General features: G+C 36.3%; 1 protein-coding gene across 1 annotated transcript in view; it reads right to left on the bottom strand.

The window, feature by feature from the left end:
• The window catches only part of CDK5RAP2 (CDK5 regulatory subunit associated protein 2), a 72051-nt gene that overhangs the window by 19355 nt on the left and 38620 nt on the right, over positions 1-14076 (bottom strand). Inside the window, exons 21-27 of the mRNA XM_088527962.1 lie at positions 13716-13906; positions 11347-11806; positions 8733-8994; positions 7498-7596; positions 4756-5374; positions 2666-2898; positions 523-571 (exon numbers count right to left, since the gene is read on the bottom strand). Of these exons, the coding sequence (XP_088384088.1) occupies positions 523-571; positions 2666-2898; positions 4756-5374; positions 7498-7596; positions 8733-8994; positions 11347-11806; positions 13716-13906 (1913 nt within the window). The remainder of the gene's footprint in view (positions 1-522; positions 572-2665; positions 2899-4755; positions 5375-7497; positions 7597-8732; positions 8995-11346; positions 11807-13715; positions 13907-14076) is intronic.

Here is a 14076-nt window from a genome sequence, read left to right as displayed (position 1 = left end):
TATTTTAAGTTACTTTTATGTCAAGGGAAGTGCAAGCTGAGGATTTCTGCAGCACCAGAGAATCCCAGGCTGGCATGAAGCCAGCGCAGAGCAGCATTACCACCACCTGCACTCTTCACCTTCAGCATAAGGGGGTTTTGAGGATGAAGTGAGACCACACGGTACTGCAGTGATCTTGAGCCTGCCCCAAGGTCATAGGAACAATTAGGACTGCAATTAGGAGAAGAAATTAGGAGAAGAATTAGGAGAAAGCCTAAATATACACAGCATCAGTGCATCAGGGCACACTAGTGATTGCTTTCGTTGGGCTAATAACAGGAATAATCTTGGTAGCATGATGCCTCACTTCAGCCACTTGCTGAGATGGAGAGAAAAAAAGCCTTGAGTTTGTATTCTGTGAATAGTTTATTAACAAAATGGATATTTATGAAACAGGCAACATAAGAAAAAGCCCTTCTCAGAAAAATCATCCTTACCAACCTTTCAAGCAACAGTATATTTAACATTCAGCAGTGCTCTTACCTTTGAGACAATTCATAAAGTTTAGTAACTTCAGCACCTATTGATTCTCCTGCAAAACAGAAATATCTGATTAAAAACAGATATTGAAATTAATTCTTTTTCTCTTCTGTCTTAAACATTTTGTTGAAATATATAGAGTAGCAAATAAATGAGAATTTAGAGAAGTCAGATATTCACTACAATGTGTGTGTATTAATGCCAAATATCTTACATGAACAAAGCCATTTAGAGCACAGTAACAAAGCAGTAACTTGCTCTGGAGTTCAAAAAAATGCTTAAAGAATGACTGTGTGTAACATGTGCCAGATTTTATAGCCTTGCTGTTTTAGTTAACATGCAAATGTAAATCATTGTGCTGCATCACGAAAGAAGAATTAAGGGTAGATGCCATTACTTCTTCAATTAAAAAAATACATTAAAAAATCCAATTTCACTTGGATTTTGGCCACCTGCAGTCAGGTTAACCAACTGTCCTTAATAAACCGCACACACAGGCATTTGCCTGCAGTATTCTCAGGGGCAAAGCGTGTGACTGTGAGCACAACCCAGTGCTAGAGCCCTGAGCTCTGGCTCTAATCTGAATAAGGAAATCAGATTGTGTGGTGTCACCTTCGTTCCTCATATTGTAAAATTTTCCTGCAATTAAGCACAATTGGTAGGTAAGAGCTGCACAGTTGAAATTTCAGGGGAATGAACTGAAGGTCAGGATGGAAATGCAGGGACAGACGGTTGTTTATGCTTCTTCTTTACAGTCAATTCGTAGCAAGCTGAATGTTCTTTATAACCCCACAAACATCATTTTATTTTAAAGTGTGATTCAATGCAACACCATTGTGTTAGATATATTGAATTGTCTCGGTTGTCAGTGACTTTTCATAGTATATAGGATACCATCTGCTGTTTGTTTGTTTTTGTTTTTTTAAAGGCGTTTAATGTTTATTCACTACACAATCTTCTTATTTGTAATGCAAGGAATCTCTGTAGCCACTGAAATCACTAGATATACTCAAACTTTTATTATACTGCCATGACACACTAGCATTTATACCTTTTCTTCATACATAGCTCCTTTATATAAGCCAATCAAAACTGTAACATGCTGCCACTCTCTTTAAAGAAAGGCAGAATACAGATTATTGTATGCTGAGACCTGAATTTTTCTCAAAAACGTGATCTTCAAGAACCAATTTCCAGAAGATATAGGAGTCAGGGCCCCAAAGTGTTTGGCTGAAGATGTCCCTTTTGCAGCTGCCAGTAATTTGGGTCAGAAAATGTCACCCTTATGAGAATAGAAAAGGGCTTTCTTGCTGGGTTTCACTATGTCAGCATCCCTTTTCCATCACTTTGCCACTAATTTTCCTCAAAATAAGAGGCAAAGGTAATATGTATGACCCTCTTTCTTCAGGTGACAAATGTCAATTTTGATGACTATTTATGAAACATGGTGCCATTTTAACTCTGTTTCGAAAAACATAAACCTCCTCTTTCCCAACAAGAACATTTGACAACAAGGTTCAAAGCTCAGATAAAACAATTAGAAATGTAAAGAATAAGAAAGCTCCTGAGATGGATTCTTTGATGTTTAAGGCTCTGCCACTCCAGCTAAATGCTTTGCCCTGCAATGGGTAGGAATTGTGCTAAACAGCCAAAAAGACAGAAGTGTTTTCAGGTGTGTAAATGTCCATATTGCAGATAATATGCAGATTCTCTCTGATTGCTAAAAGGGCTTTACTTACTGGTACACATTGCAATATGTCCCTTCTTGGGCATAGACTTCATTCAGCATTAGTAATATCCTATCAAATAGTGTAGAAATCAGGGTGGTTTCTCTTCATAACTGATACTCCATAACTCTCCATTTTAAGATTCCTGCCATTGGCTACATAAAATTGGCTAGATGGACTACAACATGATAATTTCATCTTATACCTCAGCTTTCCATATCATATTCACCTTTCTTGCAAGTAGCTGCACTACAGGGGAAAAACCTTCAGAAACCTGCAATTTTTCTTTCTGTGTTAATGCAGATCTTGTTAAATACCAACTGTGAATTAAGCTAGTGGAAAGACATCAATGGAGATACCTTGAAATTTTGAGTGTGTTAATATACCTCAGAAAATAAGCTGAAAATGTTGTTACTTACCATGCAGGAATTTTCCTTCTAGCTTTTCAAACAATAGTACACTTTGATTTAGCTGTTCACGGAAGCCTTCAGCAACATAATAATCTACATCACTGGCCTGAAGCAGTTCCTCAAAAGCTTTAATGAGGCTGGTCAGATGTTGATGGTAAGTGACACAACTACCGCGGATCTCTTTAATTTGTTGACGTTGAAAGGAGAGTTCTCGAGCTTGTGAATGAACTAATGAATCATACCTGAGAAAAAGAAATTATCTTTGAAAGCAATTTTCTGACCATAAATACCATTCAAATATAAAATGAATTAAAATTGTATTTCTAAGCTATGATTTTGTGTTACACCATTTTTTTCAGAAGGCTCTTGCAGCCAGAATGACAAATGTATTGTCTCTAAGTGTGGAATTTTCTGTTTGCAGGCATAACTTGTGGTTTATTATTCTTTAACTAACTGCTTCATTTATAAGACGGGCAGAAACTAGAACGACAAACTCGTTTGTTTGCCTGGAAGTAATCTGGATGGCATGTAAAGGTGCTAAAGGAAAATAAATGCACGTGAATACACAAAAAGAACTTTTAACAATAAATTTGTTCTTCCTAACCGGTTCTTTTGATTCATTATAGGAGAGCAGATGGAACTATCCATTCCTTTGAAAGTTTCTGTACTGGCTACCAATAGCCCACTGTGTGATTTTCTGAGCTGATGTTTCACCCAGTCTGACAAATTCCAGATCTCTCTGTTATGTTGATTGCCAAAGGCAGGACCAGGACTTGGTATAAAGCTCGGATATAAATTTCAACTCAAGCCAACCGATTTCATTCTATACTTGTGAATATAGATGTCCTCTTCATATTGCAACTGGCTGTCTCTCTGATACACTTCTTTCTGCAGAAGCATACACATTATTGCAGGGAGAGGAAAAGGCAGAATATGCCTGAAAAATATCTGGAGAATTAAAATATAGGGCATAAATGAGAACTATCACAGTGTGGGGTGATACGGAATTCTTATTGTCATTTGTATAGGAAGAGATTGGTGACTTATACAGCTAACCTGGACAGTGGCAATAAAAACTGCAGCAATCCGTACTGTCTCCTTCCTTAATTTATACAATTAGATCTTATTTTGTAAGAAAGACAAAGCATATCTTCAAGGTATATAAATTTATATGAACCATGTATCGGAAGTGTACTTCACAACAGCAATATTAAAGAGATATTGTTGTCCTTGACGGCGGTTAGCCGTTCTCCAAAGAGGCTAAATTCCTTTCTTTGTCCACTGTAAAGTCCCCCAGGAAAGCAAAGACACTAGACTCAAAGTAGTTTGGTATTATGAGAACATATTTTATGCCTGTGATTTATATACATGCTATCCAAACTGCTGCTCTCAGTCTTTCCATATGAAAAGCAAGACTAATACATTACAGCCTCACACAAATGATCTGCCAGCTTATGAGTTTATGCTATAAAACTTCATTCATTAATTTCAATATACATCTACCTACACGTCCTTCAAAAGAAGGTACTACTGCCCCAAACTGCAAAATAAATTATAACCAGAGTTTAAAATTCTTATTTTCCACACAAAGTGTGGTCAGATAAACAGCGGGGATAGCATGAATCTGTCAGCCAAATGCCCACAGAAGTATCTAGAAGTATTTCTGGTTTTGATTTTTTTTTTCTTTTTTTTTTTTTGTCACTAGCAAAAATGATTAAGGAATGCAAAACTGTAATAGGCTGATTTTAGAGGTCATCCCTTCTGAGAAAGCAACCTGAAGGGGGCTGACTCAAGGGACCACATCTTGCAGTAAAGGAAGGTATGGGCTTGGGGAAAAACACCTAAGTCCAACACAGAATCATAACAGAGCAGGAGATGGGATATTGAGAGGACTTCTGTAGTAAGAAAAAATGGGTTTTTTTACTTCAAGGCATTTTTTAACTAAACATTTCAGTTGCTTTATGTTAATGTTAGTGAAATTTAGACTTTATCACAGCAATATGCTTGTATGCGAATAAAATGATCTTCAGATTACCTTCCTATATTATTGCTATTGCTGTTTACAAAAAGGAACCTGAAACGGTAATGACATTACTCACTTGGATGGTGATGCTTCTCTAAGTTTGTTTTGAAGACGATACACCTCATCAAGAAGATGCAGATTTGCAATTTGCTCCTTTTCGAGTTCTGCCTCATTTGCTGATAGTACATCCTTAAGATTTTGTGTTGTCCATGTACCAGGTATTTCTGAATGCTGTGAATTCCTGTTTTCTGTCTGGATGTCATAATCCATCTGCTGATGTACGCTAGAATATGTTTTAGTTTCTTGCATAGCAGTATCTTGCGATTGTATCACTAGTTCTTCCACAGGGAAGGCTGTGTCACTCCAAACCACATTGGACATATCACTTGACAAAAGTTGGCTGGTGGTCTGTAAATTAAACACGAACATTTTGTACTTTGCAAGCTCAGACTTCATTGTCTTAATTCTTTGTTTCATTTCTTCTATATCATCTATGACTTCACAGTCATCAAGTGCATGTGTACTTGTTACACTCAATTTGGGAGAAAGCAGGCTCTTGGAACCTGGAAAAGCTGTGCCTGAGTCAACGTCCTCATGTTCCACGGAATAAAGCTCTTCCTTTATCTCTTTTAATGAATGCTGGATATTCATGTTGCTTAGGTTATGATGATTTTCAGTTTCTGAAAAACAGGAGGCTTGCATGTGAACATTAATATTTATCTGCCATTCTGTTCTTAACACTAGGATGAATTCATTTGCTTCCATAATGATAGAGTAAAAATGTAGAATAACTATGAACTATACTATTCTTGTTTTGGACTTCTGACCTCTTTCTGTGACCTGCCTATTAATTCAACTTGTACATCCAACACTGTGATCAGCTTTCAAATAGCCAGTATTCAAAATAAATCTGCTTTCCTTTCCTAAAAGATTAAAACTAACATTTGCTATACTCAGTCCTGAATCAGAAACACTGTTGAAGGCCATTCCTTTCCAGTCACAAAGATGAGAACCTCAAACACAAGCTACTGAGATTTAAAAGGAGACTCTATGACCTTAAATAGTTAATCCTAAGAAATCTAATTAAATATTCTTTTCCTACTCACCTCAAATATCTGTACAAACCCAACTGGGACATAAAGCCAGTGGAAATTTAAAAAGATTAGCAACAAAAGTTTAGAGCATTTCAGACCAGTTGGCCATTTTGATGCTTTCACATGATATATCTGTCTACCCAAAAGTGCTGTTCAAAATTATATATACTATTCTAAGATGGGAGTGTGAATTTCAGAGCAGCTTGAAGACAGGTGCCTGCAGAAAATTAACATGACAAGAAATGAACTGTTGACAGATATAATGTAATGACTATCCCCAAATACCCTTAAAAAAGATAAGCCAAAAAGGGGGGAAAAAAAAAAAAAAAGGAAAATACACAAAAAAATCCTAAAAAAATTCTGAAAGGAAATGGAAGAAATCAATTCTATTCACATTAAGTAGTCTGTATCATGCTTAGAAGTAAGTCTCAAACAGTGCGATGTAAAGACCTAAACCCATTAACAAAATTAAAATAGTTTCATCTATTCTGAGGTAGCTTGGCAGTCATTATGACTAATTTGGGGTTTTTTTGCTCTTGAATAAATATAACATAAAAACAAGAGATTGAAGTTGTGATATTGGGATATCAACATATTTGAAATTAAGGCAGGATGCTGTTCTATGCCATTTGCCGCATACTTTTTCATGTCATTTATGTCATTTTTGTCATGACAGAATAACAGGGTAAAAATGCTTCCAAGTATTCTGCTATGCACCAGAAATCAAGAAGATAAATGTAGTGTTTTTCTTATTCAGTGTAAGTTCATTATCTTCTGCTTCTTCTCTACGTGAAAGGCGTCATCCTTTGACTTTGCAGCTGGTTGCTGCAGCAAAAACAGATGTCAAAGGTGGCTGTGAATGCATATGAAAAAAAAATAAATAAATATATAAATAAATTAGATACTAGATGACGTCCTAAGCTCGTTAATCCTTATTTCATGCAAATGTTCCTGGTAAAACAAACAGGAAATAAAAACAGATACTAGGGAAGCAACGCTTCTGATTACATTACTGGCTTTAGTTTAATGAGACACTGCTTTTTAATTAAAAAAACTAATAAGCTGTCTATGCATAAATGTTTGCACGTACACAAAGTGCACACAAAGAACAGGACTCTGCAAACCAAGTGACTGGCTTCAATGAAATTACTCATGTGACCAAGAATTACCAAATTGGCCGATCACTTTGTACTCCATATACATCAAGTTAACTACAAAATTCAAGTCATCCTAAAGACTAATAGAAATGTAGAAACACATAACAGCACTAAGCCAATTTACATTTTCATTAAGTGATTCCATTAGGTTTCATCGTAGTTGAATGCCTTCAAATAATTCAGATAAGCAAAACTCTATCACTCAATTGCTTCAAGCCGATAGTTCATAGCTAGATGCCGAAGCATAAAGTAACAAAGATCTAATTCAGAGAAGAGTTCAGAAGGGAGGACGTCTGCAGTATGGATCAGGGTTAGGCACAAAACTCATTATTTTTCCTGGAAACAAGCCTCATAAATCCCTTTGATCCTTCTGAAAGCAAAACCCTTAAAAGACTAACATTGGATTCTTAGAGTAATTAATCTGTACTAGCTAAATAAATGAGATTTAACATCCAGAAATAACGGTAAAGATGACAATTATCTGCACTAAATTACTTTTTTTGCACAACCTAGAAGAAAGCATAGTTTCAAAAACCTGTTTTATATTACACCATATAAATGCTCTACCTTGTTTTTTGTCCATTGCATTTTTGCCACTGGGATCAGATGCAGTTTCCTGTGACTCTCCCTGGAATTCACTGTTACCCAGTTTGGTCAATGGGTCGGCTGGAGAAAAAGGGGGTTGGGAGGGCAGAGGGATTCAGGGATTCAATAAGTGATTGAAAAATATAAGTGGGAATACAAAGAAAAAAAACCAAAGCCTGATGCTTTGCCTGACAAAGCAGAAGAGGAAAAATGTGTAGGGAAAAACAGAAATATATAAAACATGCACACAAATGGTTCTGGTGATGTCAAACAGCTTTTTCACTTATTTTTTAATACATTATCTCCCTGTAAGGATAACTACTAAAAGTGTGAATGACAAAGGTTGCCTACCCAAGAGGAAGATCTTGCCACAAAATGTTAGTGTTGTGGCATTACACATGCAGGTCCCCTTTGTCATAAAACAGCTAATCAACTTGTAGTGCTGCTCTAGCAAAACCTCTGCAGCATCTGCTTTAGACTTTGGCTCACTTGATACCTGATTGCAACTTGCTTCTTGTCTTTACACCTCCTTTCTCTCCCACCTCTTCTTTGCATTTCTACTTTGCTTTTAATCTTGCAGCTAAATGCATTTTTTCAGCCCCCGAATCTTTATGTCATGCACATTGCTTTCTGCCTAACACTTTGTCATATTTTGCCGATCCATACATTTTGTCAAGGGCTGAGTTTAAATTAACCCAGTAACATTGCAACCAGACATGGATGACTTGACTGATCGATGGGATATTGGAAAAAGTTATTTACGCAGCATAAACAAATACAGTATTTTTATACTCCCCTCTCTCCATTAGAGACAGATTTCCATCAGTCTTAGAATCCTCTAAAGGAATTTCTTCATTTACCTGAACATTAATAAACACACATAGATGTGTGTGTGCGTGTACGTGTGTGTGCACACACTGTGAAACTGTCATTTATTACATAGTTTATGCAATATATACAATATACTTTCAAATCCATACCAAGCTGTATTACATTTTGGCTGCAAAGATATATTCAGCTAATAGGAAAAAAAAAAAACACCTTGAAGTTTTTCAAGATCTGTATATATTTGCCTCCCCAAGAAATCTGTAAGATTAAGTAGCATTGTACCTATGCTGAAGTGATCTGTTTTTACTTTTTACTGCAAGAAATGGAGCTAATATTTCAAGGAAAAACTGCAAGTCCTATCAGCTCTTTAAGTGAAATTATTTATTTACCTCTCACTGATGCACTTTCCTGTTCAGGCTCTTCTTGATGGTTTTCAGTTACTGTCTCACTCAATAATAACTTGCCATTTGTTTGTGGCTTTGTGTTTTGTATTTCGTATGCTTGCTGACCATCATCAAGTGCCACCGTGTGATGCTGCATTTGTGAGTCTGACTTCTGGGTCCAGGAGGTTAAAGGCACCATTCCTAACGATCCGGATGATTTTAACAGGATGGGCAGACGGGATTTCTTGGGCACGTACGCAGCATCAGGCTGAAAAAAGCAGGGGGTAAAATACAGGGCTGATGGTTGGTACACATTCAGGAAAAAGGAAATACAAAAAAGCATCCCAGGACAAACAAACAAAAAATCTAGCAAAATCAATCAGCTGCCATAGCACCTTGTTTTGAAAATCAGATTGCAATACCCTTACAACATAGAAAACAAATATTCAGAGAGGGGAAAAAAAGTTATCCCACTGGTTCCATTTTCTTGGAGTAAATAAATGCTGCTTATACACCCACAGCCAGACAGTGTATGGTTTCTGGCCCATGAACCCAGAGAGTAAATTCACACCACCTACTAGCAAAGCCTTTAATCACTAGGGACATCAGTCAAGCCTGAATCAGTGAAAGCTTAAGGAAAATATTTTCTTACCCAAATTGACTTTTCTAAGTTCTACTTCTTGCTCTCATGGGTTATATCATAAATGTTTGAGAGCCTGGTAGCTATTCTTATTATTACAAGAAGATCTTATGTCTTCACAGATTCCTGGATGCGTTTGCCTTGCTTCCAACAGGCCTTACTTCCTAACTGCCTGCCTTAATCTCTCTGAACAAACTAACGCAGCTTTGTGTCAACCACAGAGGAAATTCCTTCTACTGCAGAAAAGTTCTTTGTGAATAAGAACAGCTTCTTCATCCAGATACCCTACACATTGCTTGCACAGGGTTCCAATTTCCTCCTGCAGTCACAGAAGCAGAGAGCAGCTGGGTTCAGCAGGGACCTCTGGAGATCGCCTGGTCCAACCTGGTAGACCAGGATCAGCTGGAGAAGGTTGCTCAGGGTCATGTCTGGGCAACTGGTTCCAGTGTTCAACCACTTCCCAATGAAGTGTTCTCTTAGGTCCAGGTGAAATTGCCCATGTCCTGGGCAGTCCATCACTGGAGATGGGTGGAAAAGTTAATTTCTCAGCGGTAATCAACATATTTTAGTCTGTCAACCTTTTGAAGACTCCACATAAAATAAATGTGGCCGTGTTTAAAGCATACAGCACAAAACAGTGCTATCTCAAAAACATAACAAGCCTTCTATATGTTGATGAGAGTTATGAAATTGTGTATAAAGATAATAAAAATCAATAATAGCATGTTCAAATAGATTTCATTTGCTCCTCTGCTGCTCATTTGCTCTACCAGTGTCATAAGTCCCATAATTTCTTTTACCACCCAATGTATTCTGAAATACCTTTCCACATTCATTTCTTAGCAATTATAGTCTTTACACAATTTAAAATCATAAAACAGCAAGTTCCATCTTCCTAATGGCATACTCAATTCCTTTTGTACCTACAGAAATACAATATCATTTGGAGGCCAAAAAATAAAATTAGTTAGGATGAATTTCCTCCTAGTTTTACAATGATGCACCAATAATTTTGACATTAACAAAACCCATATTTCCATTATTGTTTTCTCTCCTTCCCAAGCATCATTTTTTTAAAAGGTGGAAAATTTACTGTCTGTAGGAATGCCTAAAAGACTAAGAATTTAACTGAATATCTGCCAAACCAACTTACTCTAGCAGTTTTTGATTATATATAAACCAACTGATGAAGATTCTCTGTTAGCAATGCACAAAAGCAACTGTTTCCCTTGTCCTCTTTATAACAGCTAAGATCCTCAAAGAGTTTTCAACTTAGCTTCTAAAATTGCTATTGAAACAATATTGAGACAACATTGAACACTTCAATAGACAGTATTTTTACAATTCTTTGGAATCAAAGGCTGCATATAAAATTAAGGGTTAAAATGTTAACTGACACAAGCAAAGTAAGTCTCACAAAACAGAGATTCTGTGCACTTAGTTTCCCGTATAAATATAAATAACAGCATACAGCACTGCTGATCATACTTCTTGACACAATAAGATGTTAATAAAGGTAAAGAATTAAAATTCAAGTATTTGGAAATCTATTCTTAACTTTTCACCAGCATGTCGCGAGACATTATGCAAGTCTTGGAATTTCCAGACCTCATTTGCCCTTTAGAGTTAATTAACTATCCATTTAGAATGCTTTGGTGCTACATTTTATGAGCATCGATACATAGATACAAGACAGTACAGAATCAGGCCATTAGGTTAAGATTTACCTTCTTTCCAATAGCTATAATATTTACCAGTATGTAGCACTAGTGAGGATTGAAACTCAATTAATTAATGTTCTAAGGCGTACTGAAGTATGGGATGAAAAGCTCTCAACACTGAGAAAAGTTATCTTAAAAATATTTGACACAAACCTAATTTTAAAAATGACACAAAAGCAAGGTTTAATATTAGAAATGAAACAAATTAGTCTCTTCTGCACATCTATCCCCTAACTACTAAAATCTTAAATAAACTTACTTCATTTGTTCTACTTGTAAAAAAGAGTCTTTCATGCTGCTTGCCCTTCTTGTACACATTTTCTTGCTGATGTTCTTTTTCTGTATTTAATCTTGAATATTTTGTTTTTTCTTCTGAGGATCCGTTTTTGCCTTCATGTTTGAATCTCATGACATTATCCTCTAAAGTTTGTGTAGCTGCATCTTTCAATTTCACTTTCAACAACTCAATATCCTTATTAATCTCTGGCGCTGTATCTGGATAAAGCTTCTCTTTCCCATCAAAAGTTGTTTCCAATTCTACTTGCTGCTTTAAGAATTTATTGACCTGCTTGAAATGTTTGAGTTCAGCTCTTAGTTGAATAATCATTTGCCTAAGATCTTTTTCATCTGTTTTCTCTATATCTTCACTTGAACATTCTTGCTCAGTTGTGTTCAGATGATCTAACAGTTCATTTACCATTTTTATTTGTTCTTGTCTGCTATACTCAGAAAGGAGGAAAGAAAAGGCATGAGTTTTGATTTTTGTTTAAGCAAACATGAACACTTTCTAAGAAACACTTTTGCAGTATCTTGACATACTTGATATTCCTAGAAGTTTCTATTTTACACACTAATCAATTAGACCAGAGTTTTGGAAATCTTTTCACAGCATGAGCTGTATCATAAATTATCTCATCACTGCTTTTATCCTGTTCATAACCACATGTACTCTACAGCCCCTTCTCCCATTCATGAGCAGACAGTAAATCTCTGGCAACTAAACCAAGTGCATACATAATATAGCAATGTCAGGAATAAGAATGGATTTTCAAAAAAGCTTACTCACTGATTTAACTATCTTAAAACAAAACTACGGAAAACACAGGAGACTCCAGATGTTGAGTTCTTCCGAAAATCTGCCCTTTCTGTCCTGTCATTGCACATTTCTAATACAATGTGGAAGCTGGAAACTGAGAAATCAGGCTGCAAAAGCAGCTCACTACAGACCAAAGTGCCCCACAGACAACCAGTGAACTGCAGACAACATTTTGGAAATCGATGTCTTAAACGAAACAGAAGTTAAAAGAACAGATGTTAACACATAAGTGCTCAAATTCTACAGATGATTTCATATGTCCAGTAAGAGCTGTTTGTGCCACTAAAACTATAAACTGGCATTTAACACAAATGCATTTATGTAGCTAGCATTTGAAATAGTAGATGCTAACAAGGCTTTTTAGGCATTTTTCTGGCATTTAATGTTGTCAATGAGAATTAAGTTACTCAGCAGCACAAGCTCATCATCAGTCAATCTGGGCATTTATAGCTGAACATAGAAAAGCTGAGGGTGCTGGAATCACTCATTAGCAAACTTCTAAGTAAAGTCAACAAATAAAACAACATTATATATTCATTTTCTAAGTGGGTAGTATCTCCTCATTTACCACTAACTAGTGCTTTGATGACTAAAACAATTTATTACTCTTGAGGAGCTTTAAATAGTAATGTACAAGTACAGAATTGGTTGAGTAAAGTCAAGTGCAATGTATGTTGAGCACAGGAGGATTTGACTTGTCTAACTCCACAGGATATCCTGCTAATAGCATTGCTGCCACACTATGAATGGAAGTCATTCCCATAACTCTCCAGAAAAAAAAAAAGAACACTATAGCTAGATGAGAGAACAATACTGAAGGACACTGAAAGAAGTCTCCCAACAGTCACCACAACCTGGAGAGAAGCAGGAATGGAAAAGAGACTGAGCTCCAGCAAAGCTGGAGCAGTACTGCCAGCCTGAAGATTTGGTGGTTTAACTACGAAGTGAGAGGAAAAAAATAGGCAGGGTGTGATGTCTCTATGGGGCTTTTCTTCCTTGGCATTGCCCAGTTCCTAGAGAAACGAGCAGCACAGCTGGGAATTATCAAGTCACAGTGACAAGGGTCATTGTAACTCCTTTTACTCCATCCTCAGTTGCATACACACATTCTTTTTACAGCAACAGTGTCCCACACATATATGCAGCATTTACTGGCCTGTGTTTTCATATATTTTAATACTAAAAGGAAGAAAAAAATCAATAGCATGTATTATCATTTTAGCCTTTTAACTTTGCTAGTCCCCACACTGAGAATGATCAGTTCCTAGAGTAAAGCTCTGTATACCAATATCTTTGGAGAGTTTTTTTCTTGTAATGGTTTTTTCATAAGGATTTCTACTGATAGTATGTTTTCTAATTACTTTATTGCATGATAGACTAAAATGGATCTGAAGGCGCCTTGCCAATCTCTCAGGTAAATTAGACAGTGCCATTATCTAAATTCACTTTAGCAAAATTACTTTAGCAAAATTACTTTATTCTCTTCTCAAATAGAAATACTGTCAAAAGTGGTGCATATCCCGCACGCTTACCTGGATCCAAGTACAGATGTTCTATTTTCTCTTAAAAGAGATGCAAGCAAGTTTTTCTCTTCTGTTTCATGTTCGCTCATCCCTATTCTGCCAAAGTGTTTGCCAGCTGCATCATGTTCAAGCTGAGGCTTATTTGGATTCCTATAATGTCTGTCTTCACAGAAGCTCTCTGAACAGCCTGATGGAGTTATCTGTTAAAAAAAAAATTGCAAATACTTTCTTACTAGTCAGGTATGCTCTACTATATATATATGCTCTTTAGGTTTTGTAAATTCTGATGCCCTTTATCTACATTATGAAGCATATACAGACATTTCACTTGCTATTTATTAATACAAAAATAATGAACACCTATTCCATA

This window comes from Tinamus guttatus, unplaced genomic scaffold (assembly GCF_059628265.1).
Source record: "Tinamus guttatus ecotype Peru unplaced genomic scaffold, ASM5962826v1 Tinamus_guttatus_pri_ptg000297l, whole genome shotgun sequence".
Lineage (NCBI taxonomy): Eukaryota > Metazoa > Chordata > Aves > Tinamiformes > Tinamidae > Tinamus > Tinamus guttatus.
This window is presented reverse-complemented; position numbering and strand designations above follow the sequence as displayed.